A 27,749-nucleotide genomic window follows, 5' to 3' on the forward strand; every position below is an offset into this window, starting at 1 on the left:
CCGCCTACCCACTGCAGGGGACCCCAGACTGAGTTAGGCTGCAGATTAACGCCTGAATCCAGGCAGCGCGAAGCCCGCCATTCTTCCAGATCCTGGGTGATCTAAAAGATTTAGAGCCTAAGTTTCAAGAGCCGTCTTTCCTGTCATTTAACGTCTTCCTGCTTATTTAATCTTTCTAACACCGTAGACCAAAGTCGGTGTCTTTGAAGCTGTTAAATCAGGCAAACTCCTGGGCACTCCAACTGCGGGGTCCTCACGGCCTTCTCTGCTGCCTCAGCTTCGGTCCGAGGGGACCCCGCGCCGAATCGCCGACCTGCCCAGGTGTCGGGGTGAGTACGAGGGGCGGGAAACCTGGGACTGGGGACAGCTCGAAAGCTGGGGAGTAGGCTGATTCACTAGGGCTCTAGACTCCAGCCTGGGCTCCAGGAGCGTCTCTGGTGCTATGGGCCGGGACCGCGTTTCCCCCACTCCCCCGGCCTCCCGGGCTTTCTTGCCAGCAGGGCCGGAAGGGAGCGGTGCACCTGCAGTCCGGTATTCTCAGGCACCCGGGCCCAGGAGGTCAAACTTGTTAGGGTCCCTTTCCGTACTCTGGCGCGGGAAAAAGGTCTCGCCATCCACAGTGAGCTAAAGTACCGACGACGGGAACCTAAGCCCCAGGCTTCCGCTTTGGAGGACAAAAACCCCTAACGGACCTGAGCGGACGTCCTATTAGAGGATGGCGCCTGGAAGAGCGTGGGGTGGGGAATACAGTGAGGCGGGTGTTACAGTTCTTCAGAAGAGAGGTGACAGGGATCTAAACTGTGGAGGTGGCAGTGAGTATGGAAAAGTGATGACCGATGTGGCTTTGGTGGATGTTGGATTTGATGGATTTGTTTGAGTCTGAAGGCTACAGCCTACATGGTTAAGAAGCCGGTGCTACTGTAAAATTAGGAGCCCTGACTTGAGAAGGGGGAATTTTTGTGGAGTTTGTATTTATCGAATTTAAAACAGTGCTTTAGGTGGAGGTGGTAGAAAGATTAAAAGAAAAAAAAAACCTGAGAATTAAGCCGGAAAAACTTTAAAGGTGAGAACCAAAACAGGTGATGTTTCATATACAAGGTTAAGGAGTATTTGTTTTGTTTTGGGGAAGGTTGTCAGTGGCATAAAATGCTGCAAGGATCAAAGGAGGAAGTTGAAGTCTGAGCATAGGTCGTTGGACTTGATAATTAAAAAGTCATTGAGCTATTTGAGAGCTGCTCTAATAGAGTCAATGACTGAGGAAAGACTGTAAGTGTAGACTAATACTTCATGATTTGGGGCAAGAAGCAAGATCACTGAGAGTAGCAAGGTGGGGAAAAGGGTACGGGTTTGTTACAAGACATATGTTAGAGGGCAGGAAGCAAGTAACCAATGTATAATAATTAAGGATTCAAGAAAGGAGAGATAAGATCCCAGAAGAGAAGGAGAAGATTACAAATGAAAGAATTAATTTTGGAAAGAAAGAGGGACACTTGGAATTGAGACCACAGGAAAAGTGGAGTGAATAAGGTTAATTAAGAATTATCTGAAATTTACATATGTTTAGTAGGAAAGCTCTCTTTGCAGCAAGGTTAGTTTTTCTTATTGAATCTTAAGATTTTTGTTTCTAATATTCAACGTAATATACGGTTAGAGTTCCTTGCTTTTTAAGTAGCTCGATCTCAATTCATGAGTAGCAAATGGTATTTGTAGAGGAAGAGAGAATTTCTTCCTTCTTTCCTGTTACACAGAAAATAGAAGCCATCGTCTTCTTGCAGCCAAATATACAAAGCTTCTTCCCTTCTATTTGAAGAGGAAAAAGTGTTCCTTCTCCTTAGAGAAAGCAAACCCTTTCACCTAGTATCCCAATACCATCCACTCCTGCCTTCTTAGGGTCGCCTTTCTTTCAGTTATTCCCTTGCTCGCTCTTTCAGCTTTTCCCTCTCTATTCAAACCTTCCCTTCAGCATTGAAATATATTCTTCCTTTGCTTTATGCACTGCTTCATTTATTTTCCTGTCTTTGCATTCCCTTCACAGGTAGACTTTTTGAATCTACTTATCTCTATTTTTTTCATACTTCTTGCTGTTTATTTGTTAGCCCTTTGCAATGTCTCATTTCCAACATTCCACTTTACTACCACTGAAACTGTTTTTACCAGGATCACCATGATTTGTTAAATCATGCATTCTTGATGTGGACAAAAACTTCTTGTGAGGGTGAAAAAAAATCATACTCTTTTTGTATATAAAGCATACTTAACAATACATAGACAATATTCTGTTGTATTAAAATTGTATGGGGATATTAATTAGCTTGATTTAATAATTCCACATTTTATTCATAAATCATATTACTTTGTATCCCTAAATGTATACAACTATAATTTGACAATTTATAATTGAAAAAGTAAGAATTATTCTTCCAAAAAAAATTTTATGGGAGAGGTGGTGGTGGGAGAGTAAAGTCTAAAAAGGCTCCTTAGCAGGCTACAAAGAAAAGAAAGTTGAGAAACACTTGCTAAATCAACAGACGTTTTCAGTTCTTCATATTGCTTGACCTCTTTGTGCCATTTAATAGTTATTACTACTCCGTTCTTCTGGAAATACACTAACATGCTCTACATGCTCGTTACTAAAAACTACCCCTCTACTTTTTTGTTATGCCTCTTCAGCCACATCTCGGTCTTTTTTTAGGTCCACTTTCTTGACCTACCTGCTATTCAAACACTGGAGTTCTTCCCATAGCTCTCTACTTACTATGCACATTCTTTCTTTTGTTTTAGTTCTCTTTGTAGTTCCGATTCCCATTAGCAAAAAATCTTGATTATTCACAAATCTGTCTCCAACCTGGCATGTCTGCAGCACCACACATGTATATACAATAGTTGATTTGTTTTGGTTTTTTTTTCTTCAGTAGATTCAGGGGGTTCAAGTGGAGTTTTGTTATATGGATATGTTATACAGTGGTGAGGGCTAGGCTTTAGTGTACTCATCACTCGAATAGTGTATGTTGTACCAGTAGGTAACATTTTTATTCTTCACCCTCTTCTACCCTTCCCCAACGTGTGTTTCCAATGTCCATGTTCCACTCTGTATGACCATGCATACCCATAGCTTAGCTCCTACTTATCAGTGAGAACATGCAGTATTTGGTTTTTATTCCTGAGTTACTTCGTTTAGGATAATGGCCTCCAGTTCCATCCAAGTTGCTGCAAAAAAAAACATTTCATCTTTTTTATGGCTGAGTAGTATTCCATGGTATGTATACATACCACATTTTCTTTAGTCCTCAATTGATGTGTGTTTAGGTTGACTCCATATCTTTGGCTTGTGAATTATGCTGCAGTAAACATACAGGTACAGGTATCTTTTTGTTATAATGATTTCTTTTCCTTTGCTGGATCAAATGGTAGATCTACTTGTAGTTCTTTGAGAAATCTCCATACCGATTTCCATAGAGGTGGTACTAATGTACATTCCCACCCACAGTGTATAAGCATTCCATTCTCACTGCATCATCAATATCTATTGTTTTTGACTTTTTAGTTATGGCCATTCTGATTGAAGTAAGATGGTATCTCATTGTGGTTTCAGTTTGCATTTCTTTGATGATTAGTGTTTGCTTCATGTTTGTTGGCCATTTGTATATCTTTTTTTGAAAAATGTCAATTCATGTCATTTGCCCACTTTTTAATGGGGTTGTTTGTTTCTTGCTGAGTTGTCTGAGTTCCTTTTAGTTCTAAATGTTATTTCTTTGTCAGAGGCATGCTTTGCAGATATATTCTCCCATTCTGTAGGTTGTCTGTTGACTCTGTTGATTATTTCTTTTGCCCATGCAGGAGCTTTTTAGTTTAAGGCCCATTTGTTTATATTTGTGTTGGGGGTCTCAGTCATAAATTCTTTGCCTAGGACAGTGTGCAGAAGAGTTTTTCCTAGGTTTTCTTTGACAATTTTTTATGGTTTTGGGTGTTACATTTACATTGGGACTTACATTTAAGTCTTTACTCTATCTTCAGTTAAGCTTTATATATGATCAGAGATACAGATCCAGTTTAATTCTTCTGTATGTGCCTATTCCAATTTTCCCAGCACCATTTATCAAATAGAGTGTCCTTTCCCCAGTCCATGTTTTTGTCTGCTTTGTCAAAGATCAGTTGGTTGTAGGTATAAAGCTTTATTTCTGGGTTCTCTGTTCTGTTTCATTGATCTATGTGTCTACTTTTATGCCAGTACCATGCTGTTTTGCTTACAGTAGTCTTGCATAATTTGAAGTCAGGTAATGTGATGCCTCCAGTTTTGTTCTTTTTGCTTAGGATTGCTTTGGCTATTCAGGCTCTATTTTGGTTCCATATGAATTTTAGGATTATTTTTTTCTAATTCTGTGAAAATGACATTGCTATTTTGATAGGAATTGCATTGGATCTTTAGATTGCTTTTGGCAATATAGTTATTTTAACAATATTGATTCTTCCAGTTCATGTGCATGGGATGTTTTTCCATTTGTTTGTGTCATCTACATTTTCTTTCATTAGTGTTTTTATAGTTTTCCTTATAGAGATCTTTCACCTCCTTGATTAAATATATTCCCAGGTATTGTTTTTTATTTATTTATTTGCCACTATTGTAAATGGGATTGTGTTCTTGATTTGGTTCTCAGCTTGTTCATTACTGGCATATAGAAATGCTACTGAGTTCTGTACATTGGTTTTGTGACCTCACTGAATTCATTTATCAAATCTAGGGATCTTTTAAAGGAGTATTTTAGGGTTTTCTAGGTATGAGATCATATCAACAAACAGAGACAATTTGACTTCCTTTTTTCCAATTTGTATGTCTTTTATTTCCTTCTCTTGCCTGATTACTCTGGCTAGGACTTCTAGTACTATGCTGAATAAAAGTGGTGAAAGTGGGCATCTTTGTCTTGTTCCAGTTCTTAGGGGGAATGCTTTCAATTTTTTCCCGGTTCAGTATGATGTTGGCTGTGGGTTTGTCGTAATATGGCTTTTATTATGTTGAGGTATGTTCCTTCTATGCCTAGTTTGTTGAGGGATTTTTATCTTGAAAGGATGTTGGATTTTATTGAATGCTTTTTCTGTATCTATTGAGATGATTATATGGTTTTGTTCTTAATTCTTTACATTTTTAATTTTTATGTGGAATCACATTTATAGACTTGTGCATGTTGAACCATCCTTTCATCCCTAGGATAACACCCACTTGATCCTGTTGAATTATCTTTTTGATTTGGTATTGGATTTGCTTTGCTAGTATTTTCTTGAAGATTTTTGCATATATGTATTAGAGTGATTCTGGTTTCATAGAATAAGTTAGGGAGAATCCCCTCCTTGATCTTTTGGAACAGTTTCAGTAGGATTGGTGCTAGTTCTTTGTACATCCGGTAGAATCTGGCTGTGAATCAGTCTGGCCCTTGGCTTTTTTTTGTTGAGAGATTTTTTATTGCTGATTCAATCTCACTACTCGTTGTTGGTCTGTTCAGGATTTCTATTTCTTTCTAATTCAAGCTTGGGAGGTTTTATGTTTCTGGGAATTTATCCATTTCCTCTAGTTTTCTAGTTTGTGGGCAGAGAGATTTTCATAGTAGTCTCAGATGATCTTTTGTATTTCTGTGGTATCAATTGTAATGTCTCATTTTTCATTTTTGATTGAGCTTATTTGAATCCTCTTGGTTAATTTAGCTAGTGATCTATCAATTTTCTTTATCTTTTCAAAGATGATCTATCAATTTTCTTTATCTTTTCAAAGAACGAACTTTTTGTTTCATTGATTCTTTGTGGGGTTTTTTTGTTTGTTTCAATTTTTGTTGTTGTTGTTGTGTTCTGATCTTTGTTATTTCTTTCTTCAGCTAGGTTTGGGTCTAGTTTGTTCTTGTTTTTCTAGTTCCTTGAGGTGTGTTAGGTTGTTCATTTGTGATCTTTTTGTCATTTGATGGAGACATTTAGTGCTATAAACTTCCCTCTAAGCACTGCTTTTGCTGTCTCCCAGAAGTTTTGATAAGTTGTATCACAATTATCATTCATCTCAAAAAAAATTTTAATTTCTATCTTGACTTCATTGTTGACCCAAAGATCATTCGGGAGCAAGTTGTTTAATTTTGATATATTTGTATAATTTTTAGAGTACCCCTTGGAATTGATTTCTAGTTTTATTCCACTATGGTCAAAAAAGATACTTGATATGTTTTCGGTTTTTTAAAACTTACTGAGACTTAATTGTGGCTTAACATATATTCTTGGAAAACATCCACATGCTAATGAGAAGAATGTATAATATATTCTGCAGTTGTGAGGTAGTATTTTCTGTAAATGTCCATTAGGTCTTCTAGAATCCAGTTTAAGTCCAGTGTTTCTTTGTTGATTTTCTGCCTCTGACCTGTCTAGTGTTGTCAATAGAGTGTTGAAGTTCCTAACTATTATCATAGTGTTGTCATTCTCTTTTCTTAGGTCTAGTAGTATTTGTTTTGTGAATCTGGAAGTTCTGATGTTAGGTGCACATATATTTAGGGTCGTTATGTCTTCCTGTTGAATTGATCCCTTTATCATTATATAATGACATTCTCTTTTTATTACTGTTGTTGATTTAAAGTCTGTTTTTATCTAAGTATAGCTACTCCTGCATGCTTTTGGTTTCCATTTGCATGGAAAATTTTTTCTACCTCTTTACTTTTGATTCTTTAAAAATCTTTACCAGTAAAGAGTTTCTTGAAGGCAACAGATACTTGGATTGTGTCTTTTTATCCATTTCACCAATCTATATCTTTTAAGTAGAGCATGTAGTCCATTTACATTCAAAGTTAATATTGATATGTGAGATACTGTTCCTGTGATTGTGTTGTTATCTAGTTGCTTTGTAATAGTTATTTGAGTATATTTATTTGAGTCAAATATATCCAGAATTGGGTCAAAGTATCCAGGAACAGGGATAAATGCCTCATCCTCCCTCTTATCTCCACTCCTCCCCACAAGCCAAAATGTTTTCTTTTGCTCAAAACCTAAATGTTTTTATCTTTTCACTTTACTTCATCCCTGTTGTCAAGCATCTAGTCCAGGCCGTCATCACTCATCTCTTAACTGGTGTCACAGTATTTAGATTCCCTGTTATCCAGTTTCCACAGTGTAATAAGTGTAGTCTTTCTAAAAATGCAAATCAGATTGTATGATTACCCTGCAAAAAAAAAAAATTAAAGATGACTTCATGTTGCACTAAAAATAAAGTTCAAACTTCTTAATAAGTTTAGCATTGCCCCATGAACCAGTCTCTGCCTAACTGCTTCATTTGTCTCATCTAACCACATCCCCTCACCTTCCAAAATTGTTTAATTTATTCCAGATTTCTTTGTCTTGTATTCTATCTCACCACCAAGCCTTATACGTTCTGATACCACACTGTATTTCCTCTATCATAATATGAATTACATCTTACTGTATTCTTTGTCTTCTCTGATGAACTCTAAATACTGTGAGAGTGTAGGAACTCCATTTTGTTCATCCTTGTACCCCCAGTGCCTAGTATATAAAATATATTCAAAAGTATTTTTTTTAATGAATAAATAAATGGCCAAGGCCAGGCGCAGTGGCTCACGCCTGTAATCCTAGCACTCTGGGAGGCCAAGGCCGGTGGATCGCTCGAGGTCAGGAGTTCAAGACCAGCCTGAGCGAGACCCCTGTCTCTACTAAAAATAGAAATAAATTATCTGGACAACTAAAAATATATATAGAAAAAATTAGCCGGGCATGGTGGCTCATGCCTGTAGTCCCAGCTACTTGGGAGGCATAGGCAGTAGGATCGCTTAAGCCCAGGAGTTTGAGGTTGCTGTGAGCTAGGCTGACGCCACGGCACTCACTCTAGCCCGGGCAACAAAGTGAGACTCTGCCTCAAAAAAAAAAAAAAAAAAAAAAAAAAAATGGCCAAGATATTGGCTGAGAATCAGAAGAGCTAGATTTTTTTCCTGGTCTCATTCTCTCACCTTCGATATAGGCCCTTCTATGCCTACATTCTATCATATATAGAAAGAATATATTGTCTTTTTTAGATACTCTCTTCCAAAGTTTGTTTGTTTTGTTGTTGATTTTTGTTTTTATTTTTGTTTGAGATAGGGTCTTGTTCTGTTGCCCAGGCTAAAGTACAGTGGCATCAACATAGCTCACTGCAACCTCAAATTCCTGCGCTCAAGCAATCCTCCTGCCTCAGCCTCCCAAGTAGCTGGGACTACAGGCACATGCTACCTTGCCCGGCTAATTTTTTCTATTTTTTGTAGAGATGGTGTCTTGCTATGTTGCTCAGGCTGCCAAGGATATTTTGACTATTTTAAATGCATTGCTTGTGAATTAGCCAGGATGAGTATACGATGTTTAGTAAAGAAAATTTATGAAGTATTTAATCTACACTCAAATCTCTGACGGGACTGCCTCTCAACACAGTTTCTCCATGGACATTAAAGTAAGCTGGGAGAATTCTGTTTGACGACTCAAAAGTTCCTAGGAACAAAAAGATGGTTGTGTTAGTATTGAGTGTGTAGCTTTTCCAGAAAGTTTATTAAAACAATGAAAGAGGCCGGGCGTGGTGGCTCACGCCTATAATCCTAGCACTCTGGGAGGCTGAGGCAGGTGGATCGTTTGAGCTCAGGAGTTTGAGCAAGAGCGAGACCCCCATCTCTACTAAAAAAAAAAAAACAAAAGTAGAAGGAAATTAGCTGGACAACTAAAAATATATAGAAAAAATTAGCTGGGCATGGTGGTGCATGCCTGTAGTCCCAGCTACTTGGGAGGCTGAGGCAGGAGGATCGCTTGAGCCCAGGAGTCTGAGGTTGCTGTGAGCTAGGCTGATGCCACGGCACTCTAGCCCAGGCAACTGAGTGAGACTCCCAAAAAAAAAAAAAAAACAATGAAAGAAGTAACTGCAGCTACTAAAAGGATGGTAAGTAGCTAAAGAAACAGGCTAGTTTACGCTGCTTCACGTAGTATTACTTAATTGTTGTATGCATTAGGCCCTTGGTCATAATATGAATAGAAGAAATAAGCTCTCTTTTCCTATTACAGAGAGTTAAGATGGGTTTTAAAGCTAAGCATTGTTGAGAACTACAAGTATTATGGTTTCATCTCAGCACAAGGATAACAACAATAAATCTAGCAGACTGGTTTAACTTACTGTATTCTTCTGAGACCTGAACTACTGCCAATAAAAACAACTTTAGTGGAAACTTTCCTGGAAAGAATTTTTCACCAGCTTAAGAGGATGAGTAGAAAGAAACTACAAAGGCACTTGCTTCAAGAACAAGCAGCTCTTTTAGGGTATATTGTGGCAATGGAGTACCATAAATCCATGTGAACTATGCTTTCTACAGGATGAATGGTTTCAGATAACCTGTGTCAGCTCTTTTAAATATAATGTCTACTCTAAATAATTTATTAAACTTTCTCAGCATAAAAACTAAAACATGTTTTGGTTTCCAACTAACCAAAAAATATATCCTTCAACTCTTCCTTTTAAACAGCACATTCACTGCACTGTTCAATATGGTAATTACTAACCACATGTGGTTATTTAGATTTAACTAATTAAAATTAAAACTTTAGTACATCAGTTGCATTAGCCACAGTTCAAGTGCTCAGTAGTCACGTGTCTAGTGGCTACCACGTTGGACAGCACAGATACACATTTCCATCGTTGCAGAAAACCCATTGCTGCATTGGAATGTGTTCCTAATAATTAGTCTCTAAGAGGCAAGTGAGAGCAGGAGCTCAGGATTCAACTGGATCTAGATTTAAATTCTAGCTCTGACATTTACCATATGATCTTAGGTAATTGACTTAACTTTTCTGAGACTGTGTTGTCTTATCTGTAAAATGCAGATAAGAGCAGTATTTATAGCATAGCATTGTTAAGATAAAATGATATAATGTAGTAAAGTGCCTAGCATAATGTCTGGCCCACAGTAAGTACACAGTACATTTTAGATATTATTATTTCATTTATCCTTAATGAGTGAAACACTTTGGAGCCGAAAGATTGCTTTTTGCAAAGGATGCCCTATCTCATACCTGGCTCACCTAAACTGCTCAAATCTAGGTCTCTGAGTTGATTACAGTGCTCCATTTGAAGCCATACTTTATATTTCAGATGCTGATTTTATTCCAAGAAAAAGGCATAATAATAAAAATTTAGTTGCAGATCTTATGGCTGGATAAAAAGGAAAAGTTTAAAGTCATCAGGTTCTGTATAGCAAATCTGTGTATTCCAGTGGCACTTACTATATTAATACCCAAACAGAAATATAAGGCTGACACAAAGCAAACCTTCTCAGCAAAGCATCTAACTAGATAAACTTGAAAAAAATTGGCAGGTCCCAACCCTGAGCTGCCGGAGTTTATTGCTTCCAACTCAAGTTGATTGCTTGGATAAATTGAGATGGCTTTGAACAAAGAAACTTTTTTGTTACTAATAAACAGGAACCCTAAACTATTTTTTTTCTTGCCTTATTTGTTTTTCAGCATATTGCAGGGGTACAAATGTTTACGTTACATATATTGCCTTTGCCTCACCCAAATCAGAGCTTCAAGTGTGTCCATCCCCCAGAGGGTGTGCACTGCACCCATTAGGTATGAATATACCCATCCCCTTCTCCCCCCTTCACCTGCCAGACACCCGATGAATGCTACTACTATATGTGCACATAAGTGTTGATCAGTTAATACCAATTTGATGATGAGTACATGTGGTGCTTGTTTTTCCATTCTTGTGATACTTCACTTAGTAGCATGGGCTCCAGCTCTGTCCAGAATAATACAAGAGGGGCTAGATCACCATTGTTTTTTGTGGCTAAGTAGACCTCCATGGTATACATACACCACATTTTATTAATCCACTCATGTATTGATGGGCACTTGGGTTGTTTCCGCATCTGGAATAGGAACCCTAAACTATTAATGTTATTCATACCTTATTAATATAGTAATTACTAAAACATGTCTTGGTTGTTAGTATTATTTACTTGATAACTGTTGAACATGGGCCAAATGGGAAGGGGAAATCATCAGCAGTAATCAGGTTGATATCCTTGTGGTGTCAACAGAATTGAAAGGATTAATTCTGGAAAGTCTTCCATTCCTCTTTGGAATTTATTTTCATGCATAGAAACTATATTCATAGGTTTTTTGTGTTTTTTTTTTTTAAGAGACAGGATCTTGCTCTGTTGCTCAGACTGGAGTGCAGTGGTACAATCATAGATCACTGTAACCTTGAACTTCTGGGTTCAAGTGATCCTCCCACCTCAGTCTCCTGAGTAGCTAAGACTACCAGCATATGCCACCATGCCTGGCTAATTTTTTTAGTTTTTTCGTAGAGACAGGGTCTTGCTCTGTCACCCAGATTGGTCTTGATCTCCTGGCCACAAACGATCCGCCTGAGCCTCCCAGAGTACTTAGATTACAGGCATGAGCCACTGTGCTGGGCCTATAGGTTTTAAATTCTTTTTCCTAAGGCTGCATTTATTATGCAATACTATTACCTCATATAATTGGACCACTAGACTAAATACCTAATACTGGTTCTTATCCATATAAAAGATAGGAACAAATTAAGGTAATTAGACATTTTTCCACTGTCCTCAATTTTGTAGGGACAATAAACTTCTTATTTGAAGCATGACTGACACTTGGAAAAGCATACAAATCATAACCGTAGCCCAGTGAATTACCACAAAATGAACACACCTCATAAATATCATCCAGATCAAGAAATAAAACATTACCAGCACCTTGGAAGACCAGCTTCTTGTCCCTCTCAGTCAATACTCTCACTCTCCTTCATAAAGGAAACCATTTGATTTCTTAAACGATAGATTAGTTTTACCTGTTCTAGAACTTCATACTAATGGAATCATACTGTATATATTCCTTTGCACCTGGCTTTGCTTGTTTCAATTTCTTCCCATCTTGCCAACATTTGTTATTTTTGATTATAGTTAGCCTCTTGGGTATAAAATGTTATCTCATGATTTTGATTTGCATTTCCCTGATGACCTGTGATAATGAGCATCTTTTCATGTGGCTGTCTATATCTTCTTTGGAAAAATGTCTTTTCAAATCTTTTGCCCATTTTTTAATTGAGTTGTCTTTTTATTATTGAGTAAGAATTCTTTATGTATTCTCTCATTTTGTGAATTTTTACTTTGTTTATAATGTCCTTTGTAATAGAGAAGTTTTAATCTTGATGAAGTCCAAGTTATCAATTTTTTATTTTTCTTGTGCTTTTTTTGTCATATCTAAAAAAAATTTGTCAAAAAGATTTATGCATAATTTTTTTCTAATAGGTTTTATAGTTTTAGCTCTTCCATTTAGGTCTTTGATGTATTTTGTGCTACTTTTTGTATATATAGTATGTGAGGTAGAGATCCAGTTTTATTCTTTTGCCCCTGGAAATCCCATTGCCCCAGCACCACTTGTTGAAAAGGCTGTTCTCTTTCCAAATGAATGGTCTTGGCACCCTTGTTAAAAATCAATTGACCATGAATGTAAGGGTTAATTTTGGAACTCTCAGTTCTGTTCCTTTGATCTACGTGTCTATCCTTGTTCTAGTACCACTGAGTGGTTTTGTAGTAAGTTTTGAAATCAAGAAGTCTGAGTCCTCCACCTTTATTCTTCTTTTTCAAGATTATTTTGGCTGTTCTTGGTCTTTTTCATTTCCATATAGATTTTAGGATTAGCCTGTCAATTTCCACAAAAAAGGCAGCTGGGGTTTTGATAGGGATTCCATTAAATCTGTAGATCAATTTGGGGAGTATTGCCATCTTAACAATATTAAATCTTCCAATCCATGGACATGGAATGTCTTTCCATTTTTTAGGTCTTTTCAATTTATTTGAACAATGTTTTGTAACACATAGTGTATAAGTCTTACAATTCTTTTGTTAAATTTCCTAAGTATTTAAAATTTTTTTATGCTATTATAAATGAAATTGTTTTCTTAGTTTCATTTTCAAATTATTTATTGCTATAGTATATAGAAATACAATTTATTTTTATATTGACTTGTATACTGCAACCTTGATGAACTCATTTATTAGCTGTAATCGTTTTATGTGTATGTGTGTGTGTGTATTCCTTAGTATTTTCTATATACAAGATTGTATCTTCTACAATAGAGACAGTTTTACTTCTTTCTTTCCAATTGGAAGCTTTTTGTTTTATTTTCTTACTTAATTACCCTAGCTAGAACCTCCAGTACCATGTTGAATAGAAATGGTGAGAATAGACATCCTTGTTATTAGGGAGAAAGCTTTTGGTCTTTCACCATTAAAGTGATGTTACCTGTGGGGTTTTCATAGATAGTCTTTATCAGGTTAAGGAAGTTTCTCTGGAATAAATCGTACTTGGTCAGGGTGTATAATCTGTTTTTTTATATGTGACTGGATTTGCTTTGCTAGTGTTTTGTTGAGATTTTTTACATCTGTATTCATAAATGATATTGGTCTGTAGTTTCTTTTATTTCCTTTGGTTTTATGTCAGTGTAATACAAGGATATGTTTTGTTGTATAATCAATTTAAACCTTTTTTGTCTCCAACAGAAAATGATCCACAGTCTATTTCTCATAAACTGTTCTGGTGACATATTTCTAGAGAAGCACTGGAAGAGTGTTGTGAGCCAGTCTGTCTGTGATTATTTCTTTGAAGCTCAGGAAAAAGCTGCTGATGTTGAGAATGTACCACCTGTCATTTCAACACCTCACCACTACCTCATCAGTATCTACCGTGATAAGCTTTTCTTTGTGTCTGTCATACAGACTGAAGTGCCACCTCTCTTTGTAATCGAGTTCCTACATCGAGTTGCTGACACTTTTCAGGTTGGTTATCCATCAAACTTTTCTAATTTAAATTGCCCAAGTTAGTTGGAGGTGATTACATGATTACATTCTTTAATTACTCAGCTTTTGATGTGTACTCTCTGTCTCTCATTTTAACCAAGAGTAAGTTCATCACCCCTTTTCTGTATGGTGTATAGTGGCTCACATGGTTGCTCTTTTCACTATTTTTTATGTATATTACAAATTACAGTTGGCCTTCGTACGTGTGGGTTCCACATCCATGAATTCTGCCAACATCAAGAAAAAAAAATTGCATCTGTACTAGACATGGACAGAATTTTTTTCTTGTTTATTTCCTAAACAATGCAGTATAACAATTATTTACATATCTTTTATATTAGGTATGATAAGTAATCTAGAGGTGATTTAAAGTATACAGAAAGATGTCCATAAGCTCTGTGCAAATAATGTGCTATTTTATGTGAGGGACTTGAGTATCTGTGGATTTTGATATCCATGAGGGTTTCTGGAACCAGTCCCCCACAAATACTCAGGGTCAACTGTATATTATCAGTCAACAGTAGTGCCCTCCACATAATAGTTCTCTATATGGTCCCAAGATTTTTTATTGGTTATGGAAACTCTTCTGTATTTACATTTTATTATTTCCTCTTGTCTTGCTGAATATACCAAATAATTTAAACTTATCCATGTGTTTCACAGTAGTTAATCAGGGCAAATGAAGTTTGTAGTTCACTTTCCAGTTTAATGTTTCAGTACTTTCTGGTATAATACGTGATGTGAATGCAATTCAATCAAAAAATATTAAGAAAATACTAAAGAATAGTGTTGGGACTATAGAGGGCTTTTTCCTCCCTCTGCTTTATATATTTTCAGCATCTTAAACAATGAATTATGCTACTGTGAGTGTATTCTTCAAAACAAAAAGTATTTTCAAGCCTTTCTTCGTGACTTGTATTGTACAAAATTCTGTATATTTTGTTAGGACTACTTTGGTGAGTGTTCAGAGGCTGCAATTAAGGATAATGTGGTCATAGTATATGAACTCTTAGAAGAAATGTTAGACAATGGATTTCCACTGGCTACTGAATCTAACATTTTGAAAGAATTGATTAAACCACCAACAATTCTACGTTCTGTTGTCAACTCTATTACAGGTAAGATAAAAACACACTCTACTAGGAACTGAGCAGTTAAAAATTTATGAACCAACTCCTTGTTGCTTATGATCTGACAGATTATTAAAGTAGTCCAGTTTGGCCAGAATTAAAGTTACTGCTAATATGAAAAATGGATGTACTATGTATTTCTTTTCATGGAAAGAGGCTGGGTCTTAAATGATAAAGAATTTTTGGTTATTACTCTCTTGTTAAAGGTTTTTCTACAAGACCACAATAATATTATTACTATTATTTAACACTAACTAATAAGACTGAATAAATTATCCCAGTTAATTCTAAAGAAGCCAGCATATGAGCCCACTTAGAAGAGCATTTAGTCTATTTATAGCCCAGCATTTTAATATTTAAAATACCATTATAGGCCAGGCGCGGTGGCTCACGCCTGTAATCCTAGCACTCTGGGAGGCCGAGGCGGGTGGATTGCTCAAGGTCAGGAGTTCGTGACCAGCCTGAGCAAGAGCAAGACCCCGTCTCTACTAAAAATAGAAAGAAATTATCTGGCCACCTAAAAATATATGTAGAAAAAATTAGCCGGGCATGGTGGCGCATGCCTGTAGTCCCAGCTACTCGGGAGGCTGAGGCAGTAGGATTGCTTAAGCCCAGGAGTTTGAGGTTGCTGTGAGCTAGGCTGACGCCACTCTGGCCCCGGCAACAAAGCGAGACTCTGTCTCAAAAAAAAAAAAAAAAAAAAACAAGAGAAAATAGAAAATTAGTTTACTTGTGAGATCTCATGCATTGTGGGCCTGTACTTCTGTGATAAGCTTCCAACTGGGCTTCATTCTTGAGTATTGCTAGAAATTAGGTACATCCAGATGGCAATATTCTTTTTTTTTTTTTTTTTTGAGACAGAGTGTCACTTTGTTGCCCTGGCTCGAGTGAGTGCCATGGCTTCAGCCTAGCTCACAGCAACTTCAAACTCCTGGGCTTAAGTGATCCTCCTGCCTCAGCCTCCCCAGTAGCTGGGACTACAGGCATGCGCCACCATGCCCGGCTAATTTTTTTTCTATATATATTTTAGTTGGCCAGATAATTTCTTTCTATTTTTAGTAGAGACGGGGTCTCGCTCTTGCTCAGGCTGGTCTTGAACTCCTGTCCTCGAGCTATCCACCCGCCTCGGCCTCCCAGAGTGCTAGGATTACAGGTGTGAGCCACCACGCCCGGCTGGCAATATTCTTTTGAAAGTATTAAAGTCTTTTAAGTCTTTTAGAGAAAGATTCCTATGAAATGTTATAGTGTCCACCATTGTAAACCCCTGTCCAGTGCATTGATCTCAAAATGGGATGAAAAGAGCCTAAAAGAAAAAGATCATTCAGCAGCTCTTTATTCATCCTCTGTGCAAGGGTGAGTGTTAAGAGAAATTCAAAGAAAAATAAGGTGGAGTGTCTGTGCTCCTAAAACTTACACTCTGAGTGGGAGACTGGAAAAAAAATTGAAATACATAAACAACAGTATAAGACTTTAAAAAGCAATTCCATACTTTGTAGATAATGTAATGACATTGGAAAGTATACATGATATAATATTAAATGAAAAACCCACCATAAAACCATAAAAAGTTATTCTTAGTTATATGTAAATATTCACACAGACAAAAAAGTTCTAAAATATTTATAATGATCATCTCTAGCTAAGGAAATACAGATTATCTTTTTTTTTTTGCTTTATACTGTCTAATTTTCCAAAATAAACATGTTTACATTGAGAAAAAATTACTAAAGTATAGAATATAAAAATATAACATAGATTCATGAGGCACTATGTTACCAAGTTCAAAAGAATGGTTTAATGGATGACGTAATCCCTCCTGAACTATACTGGGTGGCCCTCAGCCACCCTAGAGAATCAGTAGAATTTAGGAAGAGAGGGAGGAAAAAGAGCATTCTTTTTTTTTTTTTTTTTTTTTTTGAGACAGAGTCTCACTTTGTTGCCCGGGCTAGAGTGAGTGCCGTGGCGTCAGCCTAGCTCACAGCAATCTCAGACTCCTGGGCTTAAGCGATCCTACTGCCTCAGCCTCCCGAGTAGCTGGGACTACAGGCATGAGCCACCATGCCCGGCTAATTTTTTTGTATATATATTTTTAGTTGGCCAGATAATTTCTTTCTATTTTTAGTAGAGACGGGGTCTCACTCTTGCTCAGGCTGGTCTCGAACTCCTGACCTCGAGCGATCCACCCGCCTCGGCCTCCCAGAGCTAGGATTACAGGCGTGAGCCACCGCGCCCGGCCGAAAAAGAGCATTCTTCACAGATGAAACTATATAAGAAAAAACACACATGAAGTGAAAAACCTTGAGTTATATCAACCTCTTTAGCAGAAATAGGGCTGTTTTTCAGTTGAAAAGTTTGAGATAAAATTGAAAAGTTGAGAAAGTCCTTGAATGCTAGGCTAAATATTTAGCTTTTATCATAAAGCCAGTGGGGAAACATTGAAGGTTTTTGAACAGGAAGGTAATATGATTAAAGTAGCACTTTTTGAAAATTCTTCTGGAAGGTCTCAGGTTGGAGATAGAAACACCAACCATAAGTAGACTACAAAATTGTATTAATATATTATTCCTACTATATTTTAAAGTGCAATTAAAAAAAGCAAAATTATAAAATAGAAAAAATAACAAATGCCACCTATTTATGGGGGACATATTTAAAGAAATTTGCCAAAATTCCAATGTTATATTAAAATGTTAATACCATCATGTTAACAGAAATGTTAATGATAGTTGTATTTTGGTAGTAAGAAGATAGTTTATTTTTAAAACCACCTTTCTGGACTTTCCACGTTTTTTTGTTTGTTTTTTTTTTGAGACAGAGTCTTACTCTGTTGGCCAGGCTAGAGTGCTGTGGCGTCAGCCTACCTCACAGCAACCTCAAACTCCTGGGTTCAAGTGATCCTCCTGCCTCAGCCTCCCGAGTAGCTGGGACTACAGGCATGTGCCACCATGCCCGGCTAATTTTTTCTATATATTTTTAGATGTCCATACAATTTCTTTCTATTTTTAGTAGAGACGGGTCTGGCTCTTGCTCAGGCTGGTCTCGAACTCTTGAGCTCAAACCATCCGCCCGCCTCGGCCTCCCAGAGTGCTAGGATTACAGGCGTGAGCCACCGCGCCCGGCTGACTTTCTATGTTTTTTTAAAATTTTGGTTAACCATGTACTACTTTTGAATTGGAAATGTAAATTAACCAAAATGATGTTAAGTAAGTCACAGCTCGAGATATATTTTTCAGATAACCAGTTTTATTTTTAGATGTATGTCAGTTTACCAGGAAATTAGCCAGATACTGAAAATTAGCTATATTACAGCCATACAGATATATTGACCTAAAAATGGGAAAAGACCAGAGTACATTCTTCATCTAGTTATTCCACTGAGGCCTGCTTGGCAGCATCTCATGTAGAATTAAGCTGAATACTGAATAGCCTAGTTATCGCTCTGTATTCTCAGTGGAGACATTTTATTGGCAAAAGAAACAACCAGCCTCTTTTCTTCATCAGTGGCATCAGGATGAGATTCTGTTCTTGAGCCACTGGAATTAGGTTAGGTTACCAGTAACACACAGGAAGCAAAAGATAAGTAAATGAATTTAACCTGGTTTGGCAGGTAGACAGAGAGAAACACATGACCTATTTCTGTCTTCTGGAAATTTGATCACGTTGGTATGGATATGCCTCTGACAATTCTGGAGACCATCCACAACTTCAATGAAGAAAAACCCAAACATTGAAGAAGCAGCTAAAGCATCCTTTGTTTCTTTTTTCTGGCAATAGCTTTTCTGATGACCATTTTATATATCAGCTTTGCTTTCTGCTCTTCCAATTTCTAGGCAGCAGTAATGTTGGGGATACACTCCCCACTGGGCAGCTGTCCAACATCCCGTGGCGTCGGGCAGGGGTAAAATACACAAACAACGAAGCCTATTTTGATGTCGTTGAAGAAATAGATGCAATTATAGATAAATCAGGTAATTATGTGCATGTGGTCATATTTGGGGAAAAACAATTCAGCTGACACAAGCTGAATAGAAAATTGAAATCCCGTAGCAATATGATTTCAGTGGAAAGGCATTCGTCTTCTAATGATTTAAAAAGCTATTTTAGACCAGAGGCTACATATAATTTTCATAACCACTGGTTGAAATCTGCCAAACATTTGTAAATCAGAACTTATGATGCCTTACTTTAAGTCAGTTATTACCTAGTATACCTCTCTCTCTTGTTGTTTATTCATTCTAACATTTATTGCGTATCTACCATATACCCTACTTTTGCTACTATGTGTACAGTACTTCTAGTAAGGGCCCCTTACTGATTATTTTTGTAACCAGACAAAACAACAATACTCTATTGGAATCATACTATTTTATTATTAAAAACATATAATCCTATCCTTACATTTTATACACAAGGAAACCGAGGCACAGAACAGTTAATTGAACTGCTCTTGGTCACACAACTAGTTGTTATGTGATAATGACTTTTTGTGAATTATAAGCCAGTATCTTTTTTCAGTGAGTGCCGTTTCCATTATAACATTCCATGTTATAGAATAATAGATTTTCTATTATGGTTCCTATTTCCTAAAAGTTAACAAGTAGTTTAGTCCATTTCTTAAGAAAGTTGCCTCGTTTTAAAACTCTATTAACAATGTTTAAAACTCATATCCAGTACTCTTACAGGATTGACTCTTTATTAAGGAGACAGTTTGATTTTCCTTAGAATTATCATATTCTAACCTGAGTTAGGTACGGACCATGGCACTTCAGTGAAGAAGCTGTCTGAACTGGGTGTAATGGATCCTCTGTCCACTGATTTGTTAACATAGGTACAAAGCTTCAGTAAGTCTGACAGCCAGGGCGTATCTCCATTACTCCAGATATAGCTATAGCTCTAGTAAAGACCCATATTCCATGGTTTTAATCTCCCTTTTTATTTCTTTCTTCAGGATCTACAGTCTTTGCTGAAATTCAGGGAGTCATTGACGCTTGCATTAAGCTATCTGGAATGCCTGATCTCTCCCTTTCCTTCATGGTAAATTTTACTCTCCTGGTCCGTAGCCCCTTGTATGCCTAATACATGTGAAGAACAGAATGCAATGATGAATACTGAGATAAGTTTGTATCTTAGATTGGAAAGGATTATCTCAGAAATATTCCTAGTACAGCTTCCCATTCCCTCACTTAGAGGATGAGCATGGCCTTTGTGGAAATGCTGAGGAGAGGGCTTTGCCTAAGTGTGCTAGAAGTGACTTAAAATGGGCTGGCTTACTTCTGCAGATCTCTAGTATCATTTTTACTGAATAATTATTTGCTTTGCTGATATGAAAGGGCATTGGTCTTTTGTATCACTTTAGACTCAGCATGACATACTGCTAAGAACAATTAAGAGAACTGATTTCTGGTGCTGTCTCTGTCACCGATTTGTCCTGACCTCAAGTTCTTTGAACCTTGGTTTTTTCATCTATGAAATGGAAATAATACTACTCGCCTTTTCTCCCTCATAGAGTTATTGAAATTCAAATAAAATAATGTATATAACATATTGCAAACTTTAAAGCATTATGAAACAATAAGATTGTGTTGATGTGGTTGTGTCAGTGATTGTGTCATAGTAAACTCTTATATGACTGCTTTATCTTTAGGGAGCATATTAATCTTTCATGGTACCAGAGTAGAATTGCCACATTCATCATATTATATGAATACAGCTGTCTTCTGTTTTCCTGGCAGAACCCAAGGCTTCTGGATGATGTCAGCTTCCATCCCTGCATCCGGTTCAAGCGCTGGGAATCTGAAAGAGTCTTGTCATTTATTCCTCCAGATGGAAATTTCCGACTCATATCATATCGTGTCAGCTCACAAAAGTATGTTAATGCATCAGCCATAGTCTGCCATCAAATATATCAATGTATTGAGTAGAACTCACCTTTCCCTGTTTCATTCTGACAGTTGGGTACTTGAGTTCATCAATGCTCACTTTAACCATGGCTCACCAAGAGACCCAGTGAGAACTGCTGAATGTATGTGCCTAGAATAACCAGTACACCTTGAATCTAAGAGTGTAGAGTAGTAGTAAATGAGACTATAGTATAATCTGTAGCTGAGAGCAAGCATTTTTGGACTACACATAACCCGGGCAAAACTATGAACTGGTGCCATAATTTTACTATGGTCTGTAGACTTTGTAGCTAACAGAAGGAGACACATCTACCTGTAGCTCCCCAGGACATTCCCCAAATACCTGCTTCAAATCACTGCTTGAGTTTTAAAGGAACAGTTTAGCATTGTGGGTTGTAGCTAGCTTGTCCCCTGAAAATATCAGAAGTTATTTGAGTAACATCAGGATAGGTCTCAAAAGTTAAGGAATTATTTCTTGGCTCTTATCACATAGGAATTGTTTTAGTTTGTATTTAAAACAGATATTTTAAATTATCTTTCAATGGAATTTTAACTCACTTTTTTAAACTAGATCCGTTTGCCCTAAATGTTTATACTGTAATTAAACTTCAGAGTTGTCTTGATTTTATATACTTATTGCTGAAAAATCATACAGTTCCTAGCACAGTGGTACCATTGTGCTACATTCAGCACCCCCTTGTCCAGATGCTGAATCTGCAATTCTAGAGATACAGTTGTCCCTTGGTATCCTTGGGGAATTGGTTCCAGGACCACCGCCCACCCCATGGATACCAAAATCAACAGGTGCTCAAGTCCCTTATGTAAAATGTAGTATTTGCATATAACCTATGCACATCCTTCTGTATACTCTAAGTCATCTCCAAATTACTTGTAATACTTAATACAATGTAAATGCTATGTAAATAATTGTTATACCATGTTAACTTTTTTATCTGTTTTTTTTTTGTTGTTGTTGTTACTGGCTTATTTTTTCCTAAATATTTTGTTTTTGTTTTGTGGGTTTTTTTTGAGACAGGGTCTCGCTCTGTTGCCCAAGCCAGAATGTAGTGGCATCAGCATAGCTCACTGCAACCTCAATCTCCTAGGCTGAAGTCATGCTCCTGCCTCAGCCTCCAAAGTAGCTAGGACTGCAGGCACACACCACCATGCCTAGCTAATTTTCTTTTTATGTTTTGTAGACGAGGTCTCACTATTGCCCAGGCTGGTCTTAAACTCCTGGCCTCAAGTGATCCTCCTACCTCAGCCTCCCAATGTGCTAGGATTATAGGCCTGAGGCACTGCACCCAGCCCCAAGTATTTTTAGTCTGCAGTTGGTTGACTTCGAGGATGCAGAACCACAGATAAGGAAGGCCGACTGTATAGAGCCCTATTGTGGAGTTAGAGGCAGGGTAGGATACTCTGGACTAATGTTTTCAGGCCATCTTTGAAGCTGTCCCACACCATTAATTGTTTGTATGTGTTCTTTTTTGTCTTTCTTTGTTTCTCTATTTAGTCTAGTGGCAATACCAGTATATGTAAAACATAATATCAGCTTTAAGGAGAACAGTTCTTGTGGCAGATTTGATATAACAATTGGACCCAAACAGAATATGGGAAAAACTATTGAAGGGATCACAGTGACAGTTCACATGCCAAAAGTTGTGCTGAATATGAACCTGACACCAACACAAGGCAACTATACATTTGATCCAGTCACCAAGGTACAGCCACTTCAAATCAAGAGTGAGCAAGTGTTCCTGCAATATATTTTGTGATTTGGAGGGAGGGACAGAGGGAAGGGTTTAGCATCTTATTTAAAACTAAAGCTCCTATCAAAACCGAGAGAGTATACTGTGCTGTGCTTCTGCCACTGGCTGTGGAGGGAATCCTGCATCTGCTACTGAGTAGGTAAACAGAACAGTGAGACTCATTCTGTCCTTTTTCACAGTGTACTTATCCATTGATAATCCAGAGACTCCACTGTCTAATGAGAAAGAAGAAATAAAAGATTTTTTAAAAGAGATAAATATTAGGTGGATACAAGAAGCTATTATGACAGTCTATTATTAAAATTTCCATAGAAATTGATCATTAAGGCTTTTTTCTTCCCTTTTAATTTAAAAGCATGATTTCATACTCTTTCACAGGGGATGTTGGTTAGGAAAGTTGCTTCCTCACCCTACTTAAACATGCCTCTAGCAGAGGGTTTTCAGAGAAACCATAAAAGATTATTTTCTCTCGGCTTCCTGTTGGGTAGAAAATATGATTATTTTCAACAGCAAGGTCATTGAGCTGTCTGATAAATGAAAAGGCATATTTTTTAATAAAGTCATGAAATTTTAAAAATCATTTAACTCAGTCCTAAGGATTCAAAGAACCTCCCCAGAGACCACACAGGGCTGAGAAGGGGAGCTTCAGATCCCTGGCCCTTTACCCAGGCTTCAACTCTAAGAGCTTTGCTTCCTCATCTACTGTTGAGCTTACACACTGAAGATTTCATTTGAACAGAGGGTTCCATAGCTAAAAGTTTAAAAGCACCAACCTCAGTCAGTCTTAATTTACAGAAAAATAAAAAGGTCCAGAGAATAGTAGTGAAGATGGTATAATGGAAACAACATTTGAAATCAGATGGCCTGATCACATCCCAGCCATGCCTCTAACTAGCTGTGTGACCCTGTCATTTGATCTCCCTGAGCCTTAATTTCTTCATTGGTAAATAGAAGACAAAATCTATTTCACAGCCTTCTGTGAGATAACATGGGAATAATGCTGAGCACAGTGCTAATCCAAAAGTAAATGCTCAACAAATGTTGAGTCTCCACCCTCCCTCCTCATTCAAAGTCACAGAGCTAATTAGTGATCAACTCAATATAGATCTCAGGTCTCTCGTTTTCAAGATTCTGTGCTTCATTTTGTATAGAAGTTTATGGTGTCTTTGAACCTTGTCTTTGAGCATTTGCCTTTAACAAGTGGTTTTGATTGTTTTTGATTATATGTCTTTTTAAGGTACTAACATGGGATGTGGGAAAAATTACTCCTCAGAAGCTCCCAAGTCTTAAAGGACTGGTAAATTTACAGTCTGGAGCACCCAAGCCAGAAGAGAATCCAAGTCTCAACATACAGTTCAAGATCCAGCAGCTTGCTATTTCAGGTAAGGATAAGTTTGACTTGTGTTTACGGGTAATTGAGTTTGCTGAGCTCAATTATTACGAGCTTAGAAAAGTAACAAATGTTCCCTCTCTAGAAAGTACAAGGGCTCCAGTTTGCCTTTTACACTGTGCTTAGGGGCCAGCCCTCCAGACATTAATGATTTGGGAAAGCACTTTTATTTCAGAGCTTCTCCCCACCCCCACCCTCATTTGAGCACCAAAGAGGAAGTCATTCATTTTTACAAAAAGTAGAATTATCCTTAACAGACATTCCCTGCCTATGTGGGAATCTTAACTAAAACCATGCCCTCACAGTGCGTTAATTCACAAATGATAGAAGAGACATTGCTTCCAAAGGGTGGAAGGGACACTGGTTAATGTCAGATTTACCATGTAGTGTTGATTGCTAACAATGTATTGAGTTAGCAGAACTGTATCGGTGTGACTGTGATAATTTATTCCTTTTCATTCTTTTTGACACAGGCTTAAAAGTAAACCGCTTGGACATGTATGGGGAGAAATATAAGCCATTTAAAGGAGTCAAATATGTCACGAAAGCTGGAAAGTTCCAAGTGAGGACATGAGAAGAGGCCAAAATTTCTCAAGATCAGTTTGTTTTCCAAGTGTCATTACAATTTATTACTATTAGGTACCAAGTGGGTGGGAATACGTATTCTAGTTAAAGCATTTGTGTCGAGCTACATACCGCTAACAAAGTAGCTTAGTAATTAATGTAGGGTTCTTAAGGAGCTTTAAGCTAAGGAAACTTTTTTAATGACTTAGCTTATTTTGTACCTTTTCACTTAGGAAGATTTTGGAGGTGATTTCTTCCACAGGGGGGTACCACCTGGACGCTGTACATTGTAACAGTAAAGGCAGAAACTACAGTGATAACCTCTCCTAAAACAAGTTAACTGGTTTCATCCAGCAGGAGCGATCTTAATCTGTGACATGATGTGTCAGGTGCAGCCAAATGTCACACCTTCTGATCTTAGCCATCCCAAATCAGTGTCTCTCCCAACAGAGGAAATCCTTCCCCACCCCCCAAGAAGTTTACAAAAACTGCCTCTTCAAGTGTTTGCCTTATTCAGCTTTTCACTTGTGCCATTAAGCAAGCACTGTAGCAAAAGCCACTTCCACATGGCCCTGGCAGGGAGCACTGCTGCTCCATGCTCCATTCTCACTGTACTTGGTATTGTATTTTTTATAAATAAGATTTTTATGTAAAGCTCAGATTTTGATTTACAGGGACCTTGCTGCAGTAAATAACATCTCAATTTTGTGCCACTGGTTCAGCTGTTAGCATAATAAATATCATTTGTATCAAAGGGGCAAATGCTTTATTAAGGTAGTAAAAGGGAACACTACTTCTGCTTTTAGGAAGTTTTTGCAAGCACAAGCATTTGCACTTTTAAGCAAATTAAAGTAGTAAAAGATACTTAAGTGAAACCTTTGCCATCTTCATGTTTTATAAACTTAATCTAATACCACTTAAACCGTAGTTAGCCTAAATGCTTCATGCCCCAGTTCAGCAAAAGGAGGAAAATGTGCCTGCCTCACTATCCTCAGTCTTTATTAATCTTTTATCTTTTTGTTGCTGTTCTGAGGGGGTTGAATTTGCCTGCATCCCTCTTCATATCGTGTGCTTCCCAAGGGTAGAGTCATAGACTCCTTCCTAAAACTGTTGTCATACTTATCACGTGAGTACTTAAATGTCTCTGCTGTACTGACAAAATATATGGAAGTGCATTATGATGAGGCAGAAACAAAACCCTCAGTAACATTGATGATACCACACTGACCATCATGGTTAGAAAGTCAGTCAACAGTTGTATCATTTCACTCAACTTCATTGTGTCATTTTTTCAACTTCACAGGCTTGGTAGTCCTGGCCTGGTTATTTTGCCTCATTAGACATGAAGAAATGGAGAAAGGCTGAAAGTTAAGATACAAGTGCTTGTTCTTCACATTTCCTTCTTGTTCTTATTTATACTGTTAGTTTTCTTCTCCTTGTGGCTCCATTCTTTTCTTTCAGTCTTCTCAGTTTATAGCTCACTTCCCTATTATGCTAAGGACAGCCCTTATGCTCGATCCTGTTTGTGCTGTTGAGGGCCAGTGGCTGGTGCTGGTAGAGGGGCCCACCCAGGGTGCAGCCTGCTTCTCATCTAACAAAGGCCACTTTTGCAACTTCTAAATTTCTAGAGTAACCAATCTCAGATTGGCAACTAAAGTCAAAATGTTGCCAAATATTTATTCCTTTTGCCTAAGGTTGGTTACCCAGTGCAATTGCTTTTCATTTTTAATGTCTTACTCTTCAGAGTTCTTACCTCAAAAGAGCAGCAAGAACATTTGCTTTTCTTTCTGCATAATCCCTAATTCCAACAATCCATCCCTGGACTGTCCAGTTTCCTCCTATGCTGTCTTCTATCCAAGCAGAATATATGCCAAGAGACCCTTGCCCCTAGCAATTTCTGCTATATCCAAGTAGACTGTTTCCTTTCACAATTAAATTATTATATTTATTAATTTGATAGAATTCACTAAACCGTTTCTCTAGCTCTGGCCATACTATCAATAAAAAGATGAAAGCAACAAATTGTTTTTGTTTTTAAGCCTCACTGTTAATCATACATGCTGAGATGTGTGAGGCTCAGTGTCAGAGCAGGCTGAATGTGACCATTTTTTTTCTGTATCATCGCACAAGCTTTGACAGTTGCTCTCCTAACCTCAATATGTTAACAGCCATTCTTACTTTCTTTAAGCTTCACGCTTCGGGCCATTCGGGCCACAGACTGAGATCAAAGCTACCTTCCCTACCACCACCACCACCACCACCACCACCTACCAATAACAAATACTCATGAAGACTTAGTAGTAGAATATTTTTCAAGCACAGAGTTCCAGCTAATCCCAGAATATTCCATTTTCCTAACTTCGTAAAGGAGTCTAAATTCATAAAGGAGTCTATCCCAAGAGCAAATGAAGTAATTATTGTCTGGATGAAGGCATCACTATCATTTTATTCAAAGGGAGTGCATCTGATGGGCTCATTCCTTAAGTGGTGCTACAGAAAAACCCTTCGAAAATGCTAGCCTTATTGTCCTTAGAGGCAACAGATTTGAGAAAACAACTATAATGCAGCAGGAAGGCAGCACCAGTGAGCATGGTGAATAGCAGCAATGAGACAGTTTTAGATATTGCTAATTCAGCAGCCTTGGATGTTTTTCTTTAATTCAGACAGCCTGGGATCTGCCTCTATAAGTCAGCAACTTTTCTGAGTTAAAGCAGTGATAAAAGCAGTTGGTAACACTAAATATCAGTGTCATCCTTTAATGATCATCACCCCTTTCAGTTCTGGAAAGTCAGGCAAAAACAGTGATGTCCCAACTCTACTCCAAGAACCTGCTCCTACCTTTATAGTCAGTGCTCCTCAAGCAAGAAGAGGAATATGTCCCCAAAAGCTAACTCTGCCTCATAGCCCTGATGGATCCCTGACTACTACTCTCTACTGGGCTTTGGAATATGAAAAATGGACCTGTGGTGCTCCCGCATATTTAACGACTTCAGCTTTTTAGGGGGTAGTGATGGTCTCCATGAATAGCTAGACTCTTCTGCGATGAAGACAAACTACTTCCACTGGGGGGTGATCCACACCGTCTGGCTGCCTCTGCCTACTGTTAACCTTTGTCACTT

The 27,749-nt window shown here is 37.7% G+C and overlaps 1 protein-coding gene across 1 annotated transcript; it reads left to right on the forward strand.

Moving 5' to 3' along the window:
• Window positions 1-7: 7 nt before the first annotated feature.
• Window positions 8-26,652, forward strand: AP3M1 (adaptor related protein complex 3 subunit mu 1). The gene is made up of 9 exons (XM_045568950.1): window positions 8-329; window positions 13,581-13,856; window positions 14,824-14,995; window positions 18,838-18,975; window positions 19,956-20,041; window positions 20,740-20,873; window positions 22,421-22,628; window positions 23,914-24,058; window positions 24,540-26,652. Exons 2-9 carry the CDS (start codon window positions 13,584-13,586, stop codon window positions 24,638-24,640), a joined length of 1,257 nt encoding a protein of 418 aa, XP_045424906.1. The 5' UTR covers window positions 8-329; window positions 13,581-13,583; the 3' UTR covers window positions 24,641-26,652.
• Window positions 26,653-27,749: the final 1,097 nt, after the last annotated feature.

This window comes from Lemur catta, chromosome 14, assembly GCF_020740605.2.
Source record: "Lemur catta isolate mLemCat1 chromosome 14, mLemCat1.pri, whole genome shotgun sequence".
In the NCBI taxonomy this organism is placed as follows: domain Eukaryota; kingdom Metazoa; phylum Chordata; class Mammalia; order Primates; family Lemuridae; genus Lemur; species Lemur catta.